This window comes from Oncorhynchus clarkii, chromosome 14 (genome assembly GCF_045791955.1).
Source record: "Oncorhynchus clarkii lewisi isolate Uvic-CL-2024 chromosome 14, UVic_Ocla_1.0, whole genome shotgun sequence".
In the NCBI taxonomy this organism is placed as follows: Eukaryota; Metazoa; Chordata; class Actinopteri; order Salmoniformes; family Salmonidae; genus Oncorhynchus; species Oncorhynchus clarkii.
The window spans coordinates 31,842,574-31,861,976 of record NC_092160.1 but is presented as its reverse complement, the minus strand read 5'-3'; the positions used below and the strand labels follow the sequence as shown (position 1 = coordinate 31,861,976).

The 19,403-nt window shown below is 45.1% G+C and overlaps 2 protein-coding genes across 3 annotated transcripts in view; both read left to right on the top strand.

Annotated features, from left to right (window-relative positions):
* The window catches only part of LOC139366075 (FH2 domain-containing protein 1-like), a 37,274-nt gene extending 28,168 nt beyond the window's left edge, over positions 1-9,106 (top strand). Inside the window, exons 10-12 of the mRNA XM_071103163.1 lie at positions 4,831-4,948; positions 5,284-5,448; positions 5,811-9,106. Of these exons, the coding sequence (XP_070959264.1) occupies positions 4,831-4,948; positions 5,284-5,448; positions 5,811-7,937 (2,410 nt within the window). The 3' untranslated portion in view covers positions 7,938-9,106. The remainder of the gene's footprint in view (positions 1-4,830; positions 4,949-5,283; positions 5,449-5,810) is intronic.
* Positions 9,107-12,791: 3,685 nt separating this feature from the next.
* LOC139366521 (rho-related GTP-binding protein RhoG-like) lies at positions 12,792-17,988 on the top strand. 2 transcript variants are annotated; one of them, XM_071104101.1, is made up of 5 exons: positions 12,792-12,869; positions 13,418-13,602; positions 13,727-14,421; positions 14,471-16,574; positions 17,726-17,988. In XM_071104101.1, the coding sequence occupies exons 2-3, from the start codon at positions 13,474-13,476 to the stop codon at positions 14,171-14,173; spliced, it is 576 nt and encodes a 191-aa protein (XP_070960202.1). In that variant the 5' UTR covers positions 12,792-12,869; positions 13,418-13,473; the 3' UTR covers positions 14,174-14,421; positions 14,471-16,574; positions 17,726-17,988. The 2 variants fall into 2 exon arrangements, with proteins under 2 accessions (XP_070960202.1, XP_070960203.1); XM_071104102.1 differs by having other exon boundaries at positions 12,809-12,869; positions 14,471-16,538.
* Positions 17,989-19,403: the final 1,415 nt, after the last annotated feature.

The following is a 19,403-nucleotide window of genomic DNA, read 5'->3' as shown; positions in this document are numbered from 1 at the left end:
TCAGGCTCCTACTCTACTACCACATATATACAGTACAAAATCCATATGTACGTGTGTGTATAGTGTGTATGTTATTGTGTGTTTGTATGCATGTGTCTGTGCCTGTGTTCGTATTGCTTCACAGTCCCCGCTGTTCCATAAGGTGTTTTGTTTTAATCTGTTTTTTACTGCTTGCATGAGTCACTTGATGTGGAATAGAGTTCCATGTAGTCATGGCTTAATGTAGTACTGTGCGCCCTCTATAGTCTGTTCTGGACTTGGGGACTGTGAAGAGACCTCTTGTGGCATGTCTTGTGGGGTATGCATGGGTGTCCGAGCTGTGTGCCTATAGTTCATAAATTCATAAATTCATAAATACAAGTAGTGATGAAGTCAATCTCTCCTCCACTTTGAGCCAGAAGAGAATGACATGACATGCATATTATTAATATTAGCTCTGTGTACATCCAAGGGCCAGCCTTGTTGCCCTGTTCTGAACCAATTGCAATTTTCCTAAGTCCTTTTTTGTGGAACCTGACCACACGACTGAACAGTACTCTAAGTGCGACAAAACTAGGGCCTTTAGGACCTACTTTGTTGACAGTGCTGTTAAGAAGGTAGAGCAACGCTTTACCATGGACAGACTTCTCCCCATCTTAGCTACTGTTGTATTAATATGTTTTGACCATGACAGTTTACAATCCAGGTTAACTCCAAGCAGTTTCATCACCTCAACTTGCTCAATTTCCACATTAGTCATTACGAGACGTAGTTGAGGTTTAGGGTTTAGTGAATGATTTGTCCCAAATACAATGCTTTTAGTTTTAGAAATATTTAGGACTAACTTATTCCTTGCCACCCACTATGAAACTAACTGCAACTCTTTGTTGAGTGTTGCAGTCGTTTCAGTCACTGTAGTAGCTGACATGTATAGTGTTGAGTCACCCGCATACATAGATACACTTTACTCAAAGCCAGTGGCAATTCATTAGTAAAGATTGAAAAATGTAATGGGCCTAGACAGCTGCCTTGGGGAATTCCTGATTCTTTTCATTAAAGAACACCTGTGTTCTGTTAGACGGGTAACTCTTTATCCACAATATAGCAGGGGGTGTAAAGCCATAACACAAGTTTTTCCAGCAGCAGACTATGATCGACAATGTCAAAGGCCACACTGAAGTCTAACAAAACAGCCCCACAATCTTTTTATAATCAATTTCTCTCAGCCAATCAAATCAAATGTTATTAGTCACCGAATACGATGAAGTGAAATGCTTACTTACATGCTCCTAACCAACAATGCAGCTTAATTTTTTTTTTGAATAAGAATAAGAAATGAAAGGAATAAGTCATTTAAGAGCAGCAGTAAAATAACAATAGCAAGGCTATATACAGGGGGTACCGGTACAGAGCCAAATAATATGGTGGTAGTAAACCCAAAATGGCTTTGTAAATAAAAGTGACTGATCCTGCGATTGACTAGAGAAGGCCAGCCAATCTTTGTTCATAAAGTGCAGTGGTGCGTAAGGGTTTTGCAGTTTAAAATAAATCTCAAAGTGCCATGGTAAAGGGTGTCAATTGATCTCAAACACTGAGCGGAAGCGTTCATATATAAAATATCCCATTAAAGGCAGAAATGTAGCGGGTACTAGCCTCCTTCTGGCTTCAAAAGAAAAACAGGCCTTATTCCTGAAATAAAATCCCAACTTCAGCTTCAATCTTTTTGTAATTGTTGAATATGCTATTTAAAGGAGGCAGTCATCAATAAAAATTCTAAGGTATTTATGAGGTTTCAACCTCAATCTCATTGCCCTGGCAGGTAGTATTAGGGGAAAGGTTGAGATGTCTATTTCTTGCTTTAGAAAGCACCATTAGTTTAGTTTTGTCAGTATTGAGGATAAGCTTCAGTTGACACAAGGTACAGTTGAAGTCGGAAGTTTACAAACACTTAGGTTGGAGTCATTAAAACTAGTTTTTCAACCACTCTACACATTTCTTGTTAACAAACTATAGTTTTGGTAAGTCGATTAGGACATTTACTTTGTGCATGACACAAGTAATTTTTCCAACAATTGTTTACAGACAGATTATTTCACTTCTAATTCACTGTATCACAATTCCAGTGGGTCAGAAGTTTACATACAGTAAGTTGACTGTGCCTTTAAACAGCTTGGAAAATTCCAGAAAATTATGTAATTTAAACAAATATCGTACTTTTGGAGAAATGTCCTCTGGTTTGATGAAACAAAAATAGAACTGTTTGGCCATAATGACCATCGTTTAGTTTGGAGGAAAAAGGGGGAGGCTTGCAAGCCGAAGAACACCATCCCAACTGTGAAGCATGGGGGTGGCAGCGTCATGTTGTGGGGGTGCTTTGCTGCAGAAGGGACTGGTGCACTTCACAAAATTCAGGAAGTTAAAGCTTGGTCACAAATGGGTCTTCCAAATGGACAATTACCCCAAGCATACTTCAAAGTTGTGGCAAAATGGCTTAAGGACAACAAAGTCAAGGTATTGGAGTGGCCATCACAAAGCCCTGACCTCAATCCTGTAGAACATTTTTTGGCAGAACTGAAAAACCGTGTGCGAGCAAGAAGGCCTACAAACCTGTGTGGAGTGCAATAGAGATTGCATCATCTGTGGATCTGTTAGGGCGGTATGCAAATTGGAGTGGGTCTAGGGTTTCTGGGATAATGGTGTTGTGAGCCATGACCAGCATTTCAAAGTATTTCATGGCTACAGACGTGAGTGCTATGGGTCAGTAGTCATTTAGGCAGGTTTCCTTAGTGTTCTTGTGCACAGGCACTATGGTGGTCTGCTTAAAACATGTTGGTATTACAGACTCAGACAAGGAGAGGTTGAACATTTCAGTGAAGACACCTGCCTGTTGGTCAGCGCATGCTCGCAGTACACGTCCTGGTAATCCTTCTGGCCCTGCGGCCTTGTGAATGTTGAGAGCGTGATCACATAGTTGTCCAGAACAGCTGGTGCTCTCATGCATGTTTCAGTGTTATTTGCCTCAAAATGAGCATAGAAGTAGTTTAGCTCGTCTGGTAGGCTTGTGTCACTGGGCAGCTCTCGGCGGTGCTTCCCTTTGTAGTCTGTAATGGTTTGTAAGCCCTGCCACATCTGACGAGCGTCAGAGCCAGTGTAATATGATTCAATCTTAGTCCTGTATTGATGCTTTGCCTGTTTGATGGTTTGTCGGAGGGCATAGTGGTATTTCTTATAAGCTTCCAGGTTAGAGTCCCGCTCCTTGAAAGCAGCAGCTCTAGCCTTTAGCTCGATGCTGATATTGCCTGTAATCCATGGCTTCTAGTTGAGGTATGTACGTACGGTCACTGTGCACTTATTAAGCCAATGACTGATGTGGTGTATTCCTCAATGCCATCGGTAGATTCCCGGAACATATTCTAGTTTGTGCTAGAAAAACAGTCCTGTAGCTTAGCATCTGCTTCATCTGACCACTTTTTTTTTGACCGAGTCCCTGGTGCTTCCTGCTTTAATTTTTTCTTGTAAGCAGGAACCAGGAGGATATAATTATGATCAGATATGCCAAAGGGCGAGGGAGATCTTTGTACGCATCTCTGTGTATGGAGTAAGGTTGGTCTAGAGTTGTTTTTTTTCTCGCTCTGGTTGCACATTTAACATGCTGATAGAAATTTGGTAAAATGGATTTGTTTCCCTGCATTAAAATCCCCAGCCACTAGGAACGTCTCTGGATGAGTGTTTTCCTGTTTGCTTATGGTGGAATACAGCTCATTCAGTGCGGCCTTACTGCCAGCATCAGTCTGTGGTGGTCTGTAGACAGCTACGAAAAATACAGATGAAAACTCTCTAGGTAGATAGTGTGGTCTTCAAGCTTATCATGAGATACTCTACCTCAGGCGAGCAAAACCTTGAGACTTCCTTAGATATCGTGCACCAGCTGTTGTTTACAAATATAAATAGTCTGCCCCCTTGTCTTACCAGAGGCTGCTGTTCTATCCTGCCGATACAGTGTATAACCAGCCAGCTGTATGTTGATAATGTCGTTGTTCAGCCATGACTCCGTGAAGCATAAGATTTTCATTTTTAATGGCCTGTTGGTAGAATAATCTTCCTCGTAGGTCGTCGATTTTAATTTCCAATGATTACAGGTTAGCTAGTAGAACAGAAGGCAGTGGGGGTTTATTTGATCGCCAACTAATTCTCAGAAGGCAGCCCAAACTCCGTCCTCTTTTTCTCCATCTTCTCTTCACGCAAAGGACAGGGATTTGGGCCTGTTCCCGGGAAAGCAGTATGTCCTTCACAACGGACTCGTTAAATAAAAGCTTCTGCGACAGCCTGCTGGGGCCAAAGGGGAAATCTTGGATGTATTACATTATCTGTTAGAGGAAAATAACAGCTTGATGTAGGTCACAGCTTGGGAACAGCTTTGAGTTATAATCTTAATTAACAGCATCTTCTACAACAAAGATTCCCATATGGTTTGATTTGCCGCACGCTAGTTTCTCACGGATCACAGCAACAGGTTGGGTTGTGGTTTAAAAACCCATGCTTTTATCCAGAGCCATATATTTCGGCCAACTTTTGGTCACAGAAACTCACAGCGATCACTTTACTATCATCTATGAAGGTAGACTCTGCAAAATGACGTTGCCACGAGCAGCACCGGAGATATTGAGATGAGCGAGATGCAACACACAGTATCTGTGCATGTGTACGTACGGGTTTGCTTCATGCTTTTCACAATCTTAGTTGTTACGGTAATGGACCCACTATGCTGTTTACTTTCTGCATCTATCTCATATTGCCCACCTTTAAAGTCATGTAAAGTGATGCATCTCTCTCGTCTCTGTCTTCCTATAGGTTGTGTGAGGAGTCGGTAGTAGAGGATCTCTCCAGGCTCCACAGGCGTGTGGCATCCCTCAGGATCAGTGTCCAGACGGAGGCAGAGATCCAGCAGCTCACACAGCCTTTCCTGGAGGTATGGACCTGAACTAGATTCTAGAACATGGATTTAGAACACACACTGATCTAGAACTCGCACTGACCTAGAAAATATATAATTCTAGATCTACAGCACATCTATGGTGTCTAGTGAAGTGAGAATTTATGAACTCACAAAGAACAAAACTGAAACTCACATGGCTTTGGTTGAGTCTCTTCCCTTCATATTCGTCCTCCTTGGTCAAAAAAAAACAGTCAGTCTAATCTTGCTATCTCTCTCTCTCTCTCTCTTTCTCTCTCTCTCGCGCGCAATCTCTCCATCTCTCCTCCATGTCTCTCGCGCTCGCTCGCACTCGCGCTCTCTCTCTCTAGGTGGCAGAGGAGCGTCTGAAGGAAGCAGAGGATGAAGTGGAGGGGATGAGGATGTCCAGTCAGGCTCTGGTCCAGTTCTTCTGTGAGGATGACAGCACTTTTAAACTGGAGGAGGCCTGCAGGGTCTTCCACTCCTTCTGCCTTCGCTTCCAAAGAGCTGTACAGGTGAGTCCGACTGTTTTACATCAAGCTGTCTGCATGGGTTCCCACTACGTACATATTGTAATGCCTTTTGGTTGTAATTCAAGGTTAGGGTTGGATTTTAAAATAGGATTTTAAGAAGATAATTTGTAGAACTAGGTTGGGCTTCCGACTTTGCAACTTGGGAAGATATTGACGACCCTCTGCATGACAGCAATATGAGGTAGTGGGATGGATGAGTGGGATGGATGAGTGGGATGGATGAGTGGGATGGAATACCGTAGATGTAGACAGAAGAAAGAAGCGTAGATGCTGTGCTGATAAATGTATACTTGATGTTTCTTCTTTTACCTGAAACTCATTGAACTCGTCCTGTTCCCTCTCAGGAAAACGCTGAGCGGGAACAGAAGGAGCAGAAACGGATGGAGCGTGAGATGGTGGAGAAGCGTCGCTCCGTGGCCGTGTGTACAGGGCTGGACCTGGACCTGGCTGTGGCTACGGGTCGGGTGTCCCCACCGGGAACCCAGGAGAACCAGAATGACCTAGAGAAAACCCTTGAGAACCTGAGCCACACCTGGAGCCGGCGCAGCCTTAGAACCCAGGAGAACCGCAGGCACTCCCACCACCTCCAGAACTACACCTCCGTTCCTATTCAGACATCCCCAGGTTTGGTTAGAAACACATCCCCCCAACTCCACCTTAGCTCCTCCAACCTCCAGACCTCTCCAGGGCTACCCTGCCCCACCTACCCCAACCAGGAGAGACCATCCCTGGGGACCGAGACCAAGACAGAGGCCCTGGTCCGTCAGCACCAACCAGTCCTGGAGACTAAGGGACCAAATCATGAAGGGACAACTCAGGCTCAAGTCTCAGAACCGCAACATGAACTGACTTCTAACATCATTCAAACCCAGTGTGGACATAGATTCAAATTCCCCCAAAAATGGCAGGACACTATTGCCTATGTCACCCAAACCCAACATGGAATATTTAAAAACGTCATTGATAGCCGACATGAACAAACGGCTCGAGTGACTCAAACTCACGATGAACGGACAGTTGATGCCGTCCCTGACCAGTGTGTACTGACCACTAAGTCTATGGCCAGTCCTTATAGACACTCCTCCACTACCACTACTGCCATCCCCAGTGTGAGAAGAAATACCATTGGTCTTAGACACAGGTATGACCTAGAGGGAACTGATCCTACCCCTGTTTCTCAGGCGAAACACACAGACACCTCAGTCAGAGACGCAGCGCATCAGGACCCTGACCTCGCTCAGCTAACAGGGTCAACGGTTACTCAGGTGACTCAGCAGCCCTTCGAGAGCCAATCAGAAACATCAATGGCCACTGCCACCCCATACGGTGTCCAATCACAATCCCAGGAGGCTAAGGGAGCCAATGAGACCACACCAGGACGTGGTGGTGCCTTGGAGCCGAGGCTTTCACCTGAGGGCGGACCAACCCAGCAGAGGGAAACCGAATCTGTGGAACAGAGCTGGCTGACTCCGAGCCTACCAGAACTGAGCCCACAGCGGGCACAGGAATGCCCAGAGGTCTCCAGCCCTGACAGGGAGAGGGACCGGTCATACCCATGTGTGGGCGAAACCCTTGAGTGCCACACCCTGGTCCGAGGTCTGCGTTCCTATGACAACCTATCCCCTCCTCCCACCCCTACCACAACACTCTCCAGAGCCCCACCCAGCCTCTGCTCCAAGTGGAGGAAAGTGAAGCAGGCGGAGACTCCAGGGGCTGGTTCTGGGTCTCCAATGGGGAAAGAGGACTCTCGGGGCGGGGGGAAGTCTCCTGTTGTCCGAGGTGGGGCTAAGCGGGGCTTGGTACCCAGGGCAGGTCTACCGAACAATACTGCTATCCATAGGGTGCGTTTTATTACCAAACCGGAGACACAGACACCCACCGGCCCCGTTCCAAATCCTAATTTACAGACTACACCACGTTCCACTCATCTGGCGTCCCCGTCCGTACCCAGCGCCTCCATACGCTCCTCCCCCATCACACGCCCTACTACTACCCAGACAGAGGTGAAGCGGCGCGGTAGCACCAGGAGTGAGAGGAGCCAGGCTGGGGGTGAGAACCAGCAGCAGACCCCAGGGAAACCCACCTTGACCCGCCGGGCATCAGAGAGAGCTGGGCTGGGGCTTGGACCAGAGAGGGAGAGGACTTCTAGCACCAGCACCACTAGTAGTACAGCTACCACCCAGCCAGCCTTTGTCAGAGGCTCTCCTCTCAGGGTCACCAAACGTCTCGCCCCCACCTCCAACTCTGAGACCCAACACTCCTCTCAGCCCCGCTCCACACACAGCCCCTCCTCTGCTACAGCTAAAACCATCCGTACAGCTGTTACAGCTGCGTCCAGGACTAAAACAACCAAGACGAGCCCCAGCACAGATCCCTCTAGAGCTGCTGTCCCTGCCTGCAAAACCCCCACAGCAACACGGATACCTGGACCTAAAATGGCCCGTCCTGCCTCCTCGCCCATGTGGAAGTGATCGTGGGAGATCATACCACTTTTTCAGTCCACATGCCTCGGTGTGTTTATGTTTGTGTCCACTGTACATGTATGCGAGTATCAATAAATGACTTGGTGAATTGTATCAGACCTCTCTGTTCTGGAGGGGTAGGCAGTTACTGGTCCATGCAGACTCTATTTAGCTTGTCCAGAAACGATGGGGTGTTTTCACTTGGGTCTGTCTTATTGTAAAGTGCAATTAAGGACGTACGAAGTACCTGCCATACTCGCTCTTGTCTGGCAGGAAGATGACAAAGAACTGCAACTCGGAACAAAATGGCTGCCACTACATCACTCTACATTTACTATGTTTTGCAAATGGACAGTAGGTGTACTGTCACTGTAGATTTAGAATTGTCTTCTGTTCTACACTCTACCTCCATCCACTAGTGTCCTGTCCATGCAACAGGGCACTTCAAGGAGATACTCTAACCACCTCACACCCAACCTGGACTTTGTCAAGCTACTGAAATGGGTGCCTCATTTGTTGTTCAAGAAAATCATTTGTTTAGAATAATTTGCCACTGCGGCCTCCTCTGTGCCTTGGTCTTCCAACAGATCACTCTCATCGACCAGTCTTTTTAGGTTGCATGTTGTATGTTGAAAATGGCGTGTTCGTCTTCAAATGTTATTTTATTTTACTTTATCTGCATCCCAAATTGCACCCTATTCCCCATATAGTGCACAACCTTTGACCAGGGCCCCCAAACAGCTCTGGTCCAAATGAGTGCACTATGTAGGGAATAATTTCCCTCTGTGTTTCGAGCGGCCATTCTTAGAACTGTATTTCTACACCTGTTGTGCTGTTTCATTAGATGCATGGACCAAACTCAGATTGAATAGATGGAATTTCACTTTTGTTGTTTTCTCACCTTGGGCTATCGATTTGCCCAATCAGCAATCAGTCGGTGTGATATCGAAGTGATTATTGGTAATTGAGCGATTTTATTGGTTATCCTCATCTCGAATGTGCTCTTCATTCTGACGCACTTTAACAAGTGAAGAGTGAGACATGTTGCTAGGATACTCACTGTAATATTCTGCTGCTGTTTATGTCAAAAAGATCTTAAAATGAACGGCATGAATTGTTATCCATGGCAACAATGTGTGTATTTGTAAATAACGTATAAAATAAAGTTGCTAATCAGACTCGGGGTGTGGTTGTTTGTTTTAGAAATGACGTCACTAAAGGACTTTCTGTTTAAAGACGACAGAGAAGTCAAAGGCAGGTGTTCTTCAATGCACAGCTCTGCTTATTTGTTTTTTTCTTGCAGTTACTATCCTCCACAGTCGGAGTTCCCCCAGACATCTGGAGGGTCACGTACTGCTGTGCCCCTCCCGATGCACCCTGTTCCCTATATAGTGCACTACTTTTGATCAGAAACCTATGTGAACCTTATAGTGAATAGCCTGACATTGGTCACGGTATTTTAGACTAGAGACCTGTCTTGATCACCAAGCTGCTGGCTCGTTATCAGCATCATGAGACTACTTCCTCCTCCAGAGACAAAGCTGTCCTGCTCTACTAACCAAGCTGCTGGCTCGTTATCAGCATCATGAGACTACTTCCTCTTCCAGAGACAAAGCTGTCCTGCTCTACTAACCAAGCTGCTGGCTCGTTATCATCATGACACTACTTCCTCCTCCAGAGACAAAGCTGTCCTGCTCTACTAACCAAGCTGCTGGCTCGTTATCAGCATCATGAGACTACTTTCTCCTCCAGAGACAAAGCTGTCCTGCTCTACTAACCAAGCTGCTGGCTCGTTATCAGCATCATGAGACTACTTCCTCCTCCAGAGACAAAGCTCTCCTGCTCTACTAACCAAGCTGCTGGCTCGTTATCAGCATCATGACACTACTTCCTCCTCCAGAGACAAAGCTGTCCTGCTCTACTAACCAAGCTGCTGGCTCGTTATCAGCATCATGACACTACTTCCTCCTCCAGAGACAAAGCTGTCCTGCTCTACTAACCAAGCTGCTGGCTCGTTATCAGCATCATGAGACTACTTCCTCCTCCAGAGACAAAGCTGTCCTGCTCTACTAACCAAGCTGCTGGCTCGTTATCAGCATCATGAGACTACTTCCTCCTCCAGAGACAAAGCTGTCCTGCTCTACTAACCAAGCTGCTGGCTCGTTATCAGCATCATGACACTACTTCCTCCTCCAGAGACATAGCTGTCCTGCTCTACTAACCAAGCTGCTGGCTCGTTATCAGCATCATGAGACTACTTCCTCCTCCAGAGACAAAGCTGTCCTGCTCTACTAACCAAGCTGCTGGCTCGTTATCAGCATCATGAGACTACTTCCTCCTCCAGAGACAAAGCTGTCCTGCTCTACTAACCAAGCTGCTGGCTCGTTATCAGCATCATGACACTACTTCCTCCTCCAGAGACAAAGCTGTCCTGCTCTACTAACCAAGCTGCTGGCTCGTTATCAGCATCATGACACTACTTCCTCCTCCAGAGACAAAGCTGTCCTGCTCTACTAACCAAGCTGCTGGCTCGTTATCAGCATCATGAGACTACTTCCTCCTCCAGAGACAAAGCTGTCCTGCTCTACTAACCAAGCTGCTGGCTCGTTATCAGCATCATGAGACTACTTCCTCCTCCAGAGACAAAGCTGTCCTGCTCTACTAACCAAGCTGCTGGCTCGTTATCAGCATCATGACACTACTTCCTCCTCCAGAGACAAAGCTGTCCTGCTCTACTAACCAAGCTGCTGGCTCGTTATCAGCATCATGAGACTACTTCCTCCTCCAGAGACAAAGCTGTCCTGCTCTACTAACCAAGCTGCTGGCTCGTTATCAGCATCATGAGACTACTTCCTCCTCCAGAGACAAAGCTGTCCTGCTCTACTAACCAAGCTGCTGGCTCGTTATCAGCATCATGAGACTACTTCCTCCTCCAGAGACAAAGCTGTCCTGCTCTACTAACCAAGCTGCTGGCTCGTTATCAGCATCATGAGACTACTTCTTCCTCCAGAGACAAAGCTGTCCTGCTCTACTAACCAAGCTGCTGGCTCGTTATCAGCATCATGACACTACTTCCTCCTCCAGAGACAAAGCTGTCCTGCTCTACTAACCAAGCTGCTGGCTCGTTATCAGCATCATGAGACTACTTCCTCCTCCAGAGACAAAGCTGTCCTGCTCTACTAACCAAGCTGCTGGCTCGTTATCAGCATCATGACACTACTTCCTCCTCCAGAGACAAAGCTGTCCTGCTCTACTAACCAAGCTGCTGGCTCGTTATCAGCATCATGACACTACTTCCTCCTCCAGAGACAAAGCTGTCCTGCTCTACTAACCAAGCTGCTGGCTCGTTATCAGCATCATGAGACTACTTCCTCCTCCAGAGACAAAGCTGTCCTGCTCTACTAACACACCATTGTCCTCTTTTCCATCTCCTTTTCTCTCCCTCTCTCCACTGCCCCTCAGCTTCTCTCCTTTTCTCTCCTCCTCTCCACGTCTTGACACAGTCCTCCTCAGGCCTGTAACCGTTGCCATGGTGACACTGCAGGCGTCCTAGAGAATCTCCTTGGAGAATTGGTGTGAGAAGGGTGTGGGTGTAAGAGTCCAGTGGGAGAGCTCTGTTTACAGGCCACAGTGACACGGATGATGCCAGAACCTCCTGGAGGGCAGAGCAACAAACTGGCGCCTCTTTGTCTCCCCTGGTTGTCTGGTGGTTGGTCAGCACTGACCTCTTAACCACTCTCTGTGTCCCAAATTACACCCTACTGTGTTCCCTTTATAGTGCACTACTTTTGACCAGGGCAGTGTGCTATATAGGGAAAAGGGTGCCATTTTGGACGTATCCACTGCTTTACCTTGATCAGTGTATAGACAGGAGTTGTGACTTCATTGATGAGTCTGCCAGTGGGGGTGTGCTGGTCCATTTTCAGCCCAGTGGGCTTGTTTAACCTATTTCTTTATGCGCAAAACAATAATTATCTGGCTAATACTTGGGTGTGGAAGCTTTGAAGAATAAAATGGACCGGTTTGGGGGCCTTAAGGAAAGAAATGGGCCGGTGTGTTAGAAATGCCAGGACCGATTTCGGGTCCCAGTCTGCCCCGCTCTGCCAGAGTAGGTCCGACTGAAATAGTGTAAAGTATTCTAAAATGGCTTCCCTTCCTATTCCTTGTCTGCTTGTGATGAAGAGTTACTCTACTAATTTTGCACGCCCAATTTTTCAGTTTTTGATTTGTTAAAAAAGTTTGAAATATCCAATAAATGTCGTTCCACTTCATGATTGTGTCCCACTTGTTGTTGATTCTTCACAAAAAAATACAGTTTTATATCTTTATGTTTGAAGCCTGAAATGTGGCAAAAGGTCGCAAAGTTCAAGGGGGACGAATACTTTCGCAAGGCACTGTAACAGTCATGTGAAATCCATAGATTCGGGCCTAATTTATTTATTTCAGTTGACTGATTGCCTTATATGAACTGTAACTCAGTAAAATCTTTTATATTGTTAAATGTTGTGTTAATATTTTTGTTCCGTATCATTTTGTGATGAGCCATGCTTGGTTGCCTAATGACTTCTGTTGTCTGTAGGCTTACATTTTGGCATGGTCTGACTACTGTTGATTTAGTTGTTGATTTGAGATCTATACATACCGGTTTTATAAAACAATCAAATATATACCAACATTTCAACGTGCATGTTTAGTGTAAGACATGTTTAAGGTAACGAGCAAGGTTATTTTCTGGGCGAGATCATTATTTATGAAGCATTATGGTTTATAGTGCCATCTAGCGTCCGAATGACTTATCAGCTCTAAATAAGAAGAATAAAAAACGACAACTACCATGATGCCTTAATCAACATAGAACGTGGTGGGCGTTTAAGAAAGGTCCCCGGATGCAGTTGTGATTGACTGTACACTGCTAAAAAGTTTCGCTCTAGTCGAGAGGTGGTAAGAGAAACAACTTTTTTGAATATAGATACTTCTTGCAAGCCATTGTTATACTTGTATGTATACTAACACTGTGCTAATTGTGGCTGATAGTTACTTATTGTGTTTAGGAAGTAGAAACTTTGAGGAATTCCACATGCTAGTTCCTTAGCTTTCCATCTAGCTGGCTGGCTAGTAACTTATGGGTACGCCCAAAAGTTGACGACCTAGGTATAGCAATTTTATTGTTGTCTAATTTACTCAGGCGTTACACTTTATCATAGGTAAATCCTTGTACTTAAACTGGTACCTTGCTAATTAAGAAGACTTGAGCAAAAGTTAAATAAATAATCAAAACAAAGTTCAGTCAGTGCTCTGCTGCTGATTTCTGTTCCGCCGGCAGGCTCCAGCCGGTGGACTTTGATTTTGAGACAAAGGTTAGAGGAAACTAAAACTGTCCAGCAGTAACAATCAATCAGACATTTACTCCGCTTCTCCTTCTATTCTCTCTCCCTCTCTCTCTTTCCTGCTCTCCTCACTTTCTCTCTCCCCATCCTCTTTCTGCCCAGCGTCTGCAGCCCGTGTGGTAGGTCGGTGTTAGGAAGGCAGCAGGACAGGAGACAGAATGCAGAACGTAAAGTGTGTAGTGGTGGGGGACGGTGCCGTGGGTAAAACATGCCTCCTCATCTCCTACACCACCAACGCTTTCCCTGAGGAGTACATCCCCACCGTGTTCGACAACTACAGCGCCCAGGTGTGTGTGTGTGTGTGTGTGTGTGTGTGTGTGTGTGTGTGTGTGTGTGTGTGTGTGTGTGTGTGTGTGTGTGTGTGTGTGTGTGTGTTACACAAATGTTTACACACTTGTGTGTTTGTCACAGATGACGGTTGATGGCCGCATCATCAGCCTCAACCTGTGGGACACAGCCGGACAAGAGGAGTACGACCGCCTCCGCACTCTGTCCTACCCCCAATCCAACGTCTTCGTCATCTGTTTCTCCATCGGGAGTCCTTCCTCCCACGCCAACGTCCGCCACAAGTGGCACCCGGAGGTGTCTCACCACTGCCCCAGCGTGCCCATCCTCCTAGTGGGGACCAAGAGGGACCTGAGGAGTGATGGGGAGACGGTGAAGAAGCTGAAGGAGCAGGGTTTAGCTCCCACCACACAGCAGCAGGGGAACAGCATGGCTAAGCAGATAGGAGCGGTGAAGTACATGGAGTGTTCTGCTCTGACGCAGGAAGGGGTCAGGGAAGTGTTCAGCGAGGCAGTACGGGCCGTGTTGTATCCCGTTACCAAAAAGAATGCCAAGAAGTGTGTACTGTTGTAATGGAGGGACACAGATGAGGGAGAGACAATGACGGCGCAAGGTTGAGTTTGTTGGAGGAGATGGACTCAGCCCCCTCTGCCTCTCGGCCCCCTCTGCCTCTCGGCCCCTTTGCCTTTAAAGACTCTTGATTCAGCTCACTTCTCTCCTTCCTCCAGCCCCTCAAAATCAAATCTGGAACTCAGTCAGTTCCACTGCTTTTTCCCCTAATTCCCCTCTAATCAGGGACTGATTTAGACCTGGGACACCAGGTGGATGATTCCCCTCTAATCAGGGACTGATTTAGACCTGGGACACCAGGTGGATGATTTCCCTCTAATCAGGGACTGATTTAGACCTCGGACACTTGGTGTGTGCAATTAATTACAAGGTAGAACAGAACCAGTTGTTCGGACCTTTGTAGGGTCAGAGCTTAGTACCCTGGCTCTATTCCTTGTCCTCTGAGTTTAATCCACTTCTAATTCTATCATCACCAAGTTGACTATACCAACAGGGTGCAGATAGCCTCACTCCTCCCAGTCCACTCAAACCTGTGTTAGTGTCATCACTTGATTTTTTTTGTTTTGTTGCAATGTTCCAAAGATGCTTCTGCGTAAATAATCGGTCTGTTTTGTTTCGTATGATTCCTTTCCATTAAGATGTTTCTTAATATGCCATGTTGGCTGATAGAGCTGGAGAGATGAGCTCTGCCTTAGTAAGAGGTTAATCATGACCTCAATCACAGCCTCTCCAGTCGGTTATTCAGGCTATCCATCAAGGACTGTTGAAAACACACCTGGAAATAGCCTATACGTTTTGGGCATCTTGTTCTGTACGGTTCTCTGCTTTAGCTAGGTGTCCAGTTTACCTTCTTAATGTCCCTTCAGATGGATATTAGCCTAATCCAAGTATGATGCAAGGGCCAAAGCAATGGGTTTGTGTGCAGACATTTTAAAATCAATGAATGGATTGGTTGGATGAATGTTGTGAGTTTGTATGATTTAATGCTGACAGGAATGGTGGAATGACGGACATATCAGATTGTCGGTTCTAGTTATTTATGCCAATTACATTTTAATGTGCCTTATTGTAAGATATCTGACGTTTATTGTATCTACCTTATTGATTATTTGCTTTAGATGCCAAAACTGTTAAGTAGCTGTGTGTGTGTGTGTGAGAGAGATACTAGAGTTGATTAAACTCCACGTTACATCCTCTCAGAAGAACCAAAGCTTTAAATGAAACCAAAGCTTCTTTATCAAAGTTCCATGAAACCACATTACACAATGTTTCTCCCCTCGGTCTACTCTGACGGATGTAGCCCTATAACTGACATCAGAGAAGTGTTGTGGTGTGAACTTGTGTTCACAGCCCTTGGCCTTTGCCTCTAGAATGCTACAACCTATATAATGCTGGTAAATGGAGGCTGGGGTTTGATTACTGGCTGTGATAACTGACAATAACTACAGCAGGAAATAGGGCTGAGATTGCACATTTATTTTGGCATATTTAATTTTTTTGCATTTTATTAAGTAAAGGAAACGTGGGCAGTATAGTCTGGACATTGATAGGGTATCATGCTGAAAATGTACAGGGTCAGACCTATTTGCATGTGCATCACAAATGGCACCCTACTGCGTTTTTAGTGCATCAAGTAAGTAATAGGGTACCATTTGTGACTCACTCAGAGTATTAAAGAATAAAACCAAGAGAGCAATTAAAACTCATTCCTATTTTATATCATCTTTAAAAAAAATCTATATATTCAGGTGTTCAGCTGGTATTTTGAATATAAACTTAACAGTAACCAATCATGGGAGTTCACTCCTAGGTAGGGAGAGAGATGCAAATTATTGTTTGAGAAAAAAATCTGTGTGTGGAAGAAACATGCCACTCCACCTCAAGTTCTAGAGGGAGTTCACTTTTTATTCTGTCATGTGGAGATCCTTCAGGGCTTTGTGGAAACAGATGTTGGTTGAACATATTGCTGAGACTGTGTTTAGAGTGTTTTTAAGAGAATGAAAGCATGTCTGTCAGTGTAAATGCTATGGGTTGCTTGTTGTGCTACCCTGTCCTGATATTTACTCTGTCTAAACAGAACACACACCTGTGGCTTTTTTGTCTGCGGTCTTACAGCTAGCTGTGTGTGTGTGTGTGTAGGCCCGTGTTTTCAGAACTCCTGCGGCCCCCAAGAGGTGCACATTTGGGTTTTTGCCCTAGCACTACGCAGTTAATTCAAATAATCAAAGCTTGGTGATTTTTGAATCAGCTGTGTAGTGCTAGGGCAAAAACCCAAATGTGCACCTCTTGGGGTCCCCGGGACTGAGTTTGGGAAATAATGGTGTAGGCTAGTGTGTATGTGTGGGGAACTCTATAATACAAGGCTAGTGTGTATGTGTGGGGAACTCTGTAATACAAGGCTAGTGTGTATGTGTGGGGAACTCTGTAATACAAGGCTAGTGTGTATGTGTGGGGAACTCTGTAATACAAGGCTAGTGTGTATGTGTGGGGAACTCTGTAATACAAGGCTAGTGTGTATGTGTGGGGAACTCTGTAATACAAGGCTAGTGTGTATGTGTGGGGAACTCTGTAATACAAGGCTAGTGTGTATGTGTGGGGAACTCTGTAATACAAGGCTAGTGTGTATGTGTGGGGAACTCTGTAATACAAGGCTAGTGTGTATGTGTGGGGAACTCTGTAATACAAGGCTAGTGTGTATGTGTGGGGAACTCTGTAATACAAGGCTAGTGTGTATGTGTGGGGAACTCTGTAATACAAGGCTAGTGTGTATGTGTGGGGAACTCTGTAATACAAGGCTAGTGTGTATGTGTGGGGAACTCTGTAATACAAGGCTAGTGTGTATGTGTGGGGAACTCTGTAATACAAGGCTAGTGTGTATGTGTGGGGAACTCTGTAATACAAGGCTAGTGTGTATGTGTGGGGAACTCTGTAATACAAGGCTAGTGTGTATGTGTGGGGAACTCTGTAATACAAGGCTAGTGTGTATGTGTGGGGAACTCTGTAATACAAGGCTAGTGTGTATGTGTGGGGAACTCTGTAATACAAGGCTAGTGTGTATGTGTGGGGAACTCTGTAATACAAGGCTAGTGTGTATGTGTGGGGAACTCTGTAATACAAGGCTAGTGTGTATGTGTGGGGAACTCTGTAATACAAGGCTAGTGTGTATGTGTGGGGAACTCTGTAATACAAGGCTAGTGTGTATGTGTGGGGAACTCTGTAATACAAGGCTAGTGTGTATGTGTGGGGAACTCTGTAATACAAGGCTAGTGTGTATGTGTGGGGAACTCTGTAATACAAGGCTAGTGTGTATGTGTGGGGAACTCTGTAATACAAGGCTAGTGTGTATGTGTGGGGAACTCTGTAATACAAGGCTAGTGTGTATGTGTGGGGAACTCTGTAATACAAGGCTAGTGTGTATGTGTGGGGAACTCTGTAATACAAGGCTAGTGTGTATGTGTGGGGAACTCTGTAATACAAGGCTAGTGTGTATGTGTGGGGAACTCTGTAATACAAGGCTAGTGTGTATGTGTGGGGAACTCTGTAATACAAGGCTAGTGTGTATGTGTGGGGAACTCTGTAATTTCATATATTCTGAACAAAAATATAAACGCAATATGCAACCATTTTTGGGGGATTACACTGAGGTACAGTTCATATCAGGAAATCAGTCCATTTAAATTAATGAATTAGGCCCTAATCTATGGATTTCACATGACTGGGAATACAGATATGCATCTGTTGGTCAAAGATATCATAAAAAAAATTGTTTCACGCTATCTCTATGCATTCAAATTCAATAAAAGGAAATTGTGTTCGTTGTCTGTAGCTAATGCCTGCCCATACCATAACCCCACCGCCACCATGGGGCACAATGTTGACATCAGCAAACCGTTGGCCCACACGACGTCATACACGTGGTCTGCGGTTGTGAGGCTGGTTGGACGTACTGCTAAATTCTCTAAAATGACGTTGGAAGCGGCTTATGGTAGAGAAATTTAACATTTCATTCTATGGCAACAGCTCTGGTGTACATTCCTGCAGTCACCATGGCAATTGAAACTTCCTTTAAAACATGAGACATCTGTGGAGTAGTGTTGTGAAAAAACTGCACGTTTTAGAGTAGCCTTTTATTGCCCCCAGCACAAGGTGCACCTTTGTAATGATCATGCTGTTTAATCAGCTTCTTGATAGGTCACACCTGTCAGGTGGATATGAGAAATGCTCACTGACAGGGATGTACACACATTTGTGCACAACATTTGAAAGAAATATGCTGTTTGGGATCTTTTATTTCAGCTCATGAAACGTGGGACCAACACTTTACATGGTGTCTTTATATTTTTGATCATTGTATATCAAAAGCCTATTTGTATAAATGAACCATGAAATGATTTTAAACTATGCTAAATAAAATTGTTATAGTTAAATAGGGATGTTGTGCTATTTCCTGTGAGGTGTTCTCTGCTTCTGCAGATTGTGAGCCTGTGGGTTCAAAGTGGGTGAACCTGTAGGTGTGGCTGAAGCCACACCTAATGTGACTTATTATTGACTAACCAAATGGAACAGAGCTTAGATCATGTAAAGCTGTGGACATCAAATGATGAACGTGAAATGGAAACTTTTCATTATACAGTAGGGTCTAGAACACAGCTCAATGTTTCAGGTCATGATACAGTAGGGTCTAGAACACAGCTCAATGTTTCAGGTCATGATACAGTAGGGTCTAGAACACAGCTCTATGTTTCAGGTCATTATACAGTAGGGTCTAGAACACAGCTCTACGTTTCAGGTCCCAAGTGGCTACATGTACTGTATGTATTCAGTCCTTTTTAAAAGTTACATTTAGGCTACTGTGTCATATTTATTAGCACAGTCTTTGATGGAAATAAGAAATTGCTGCACTAAAATACATGTACATCTGTATTTTGTAGTTTGTGTTGAGTACATAATCATTCTTCAACACAAGATGGCGACAAAGTCCCTCGGTTTTATTCCACATTCCCAGATTGACACTCTCCTCTCGTTTACACTCTGGTGTTACAAAACCTTTTTCATTCAGAGGGTGTGTCCCAAATGGCACCCTATTCTCTTAATAGTGCACTACCTTTTAACCAGTGCCCACAGGGCTCGGTTCAAAAGTAGTGCACTATATAGGGAATAGTGCCGTTTGGGACACAGTTTCAGACTTAATGTTCCACCCTCCACACCTCTTCTCTCTGAGTCATCCTTCAAC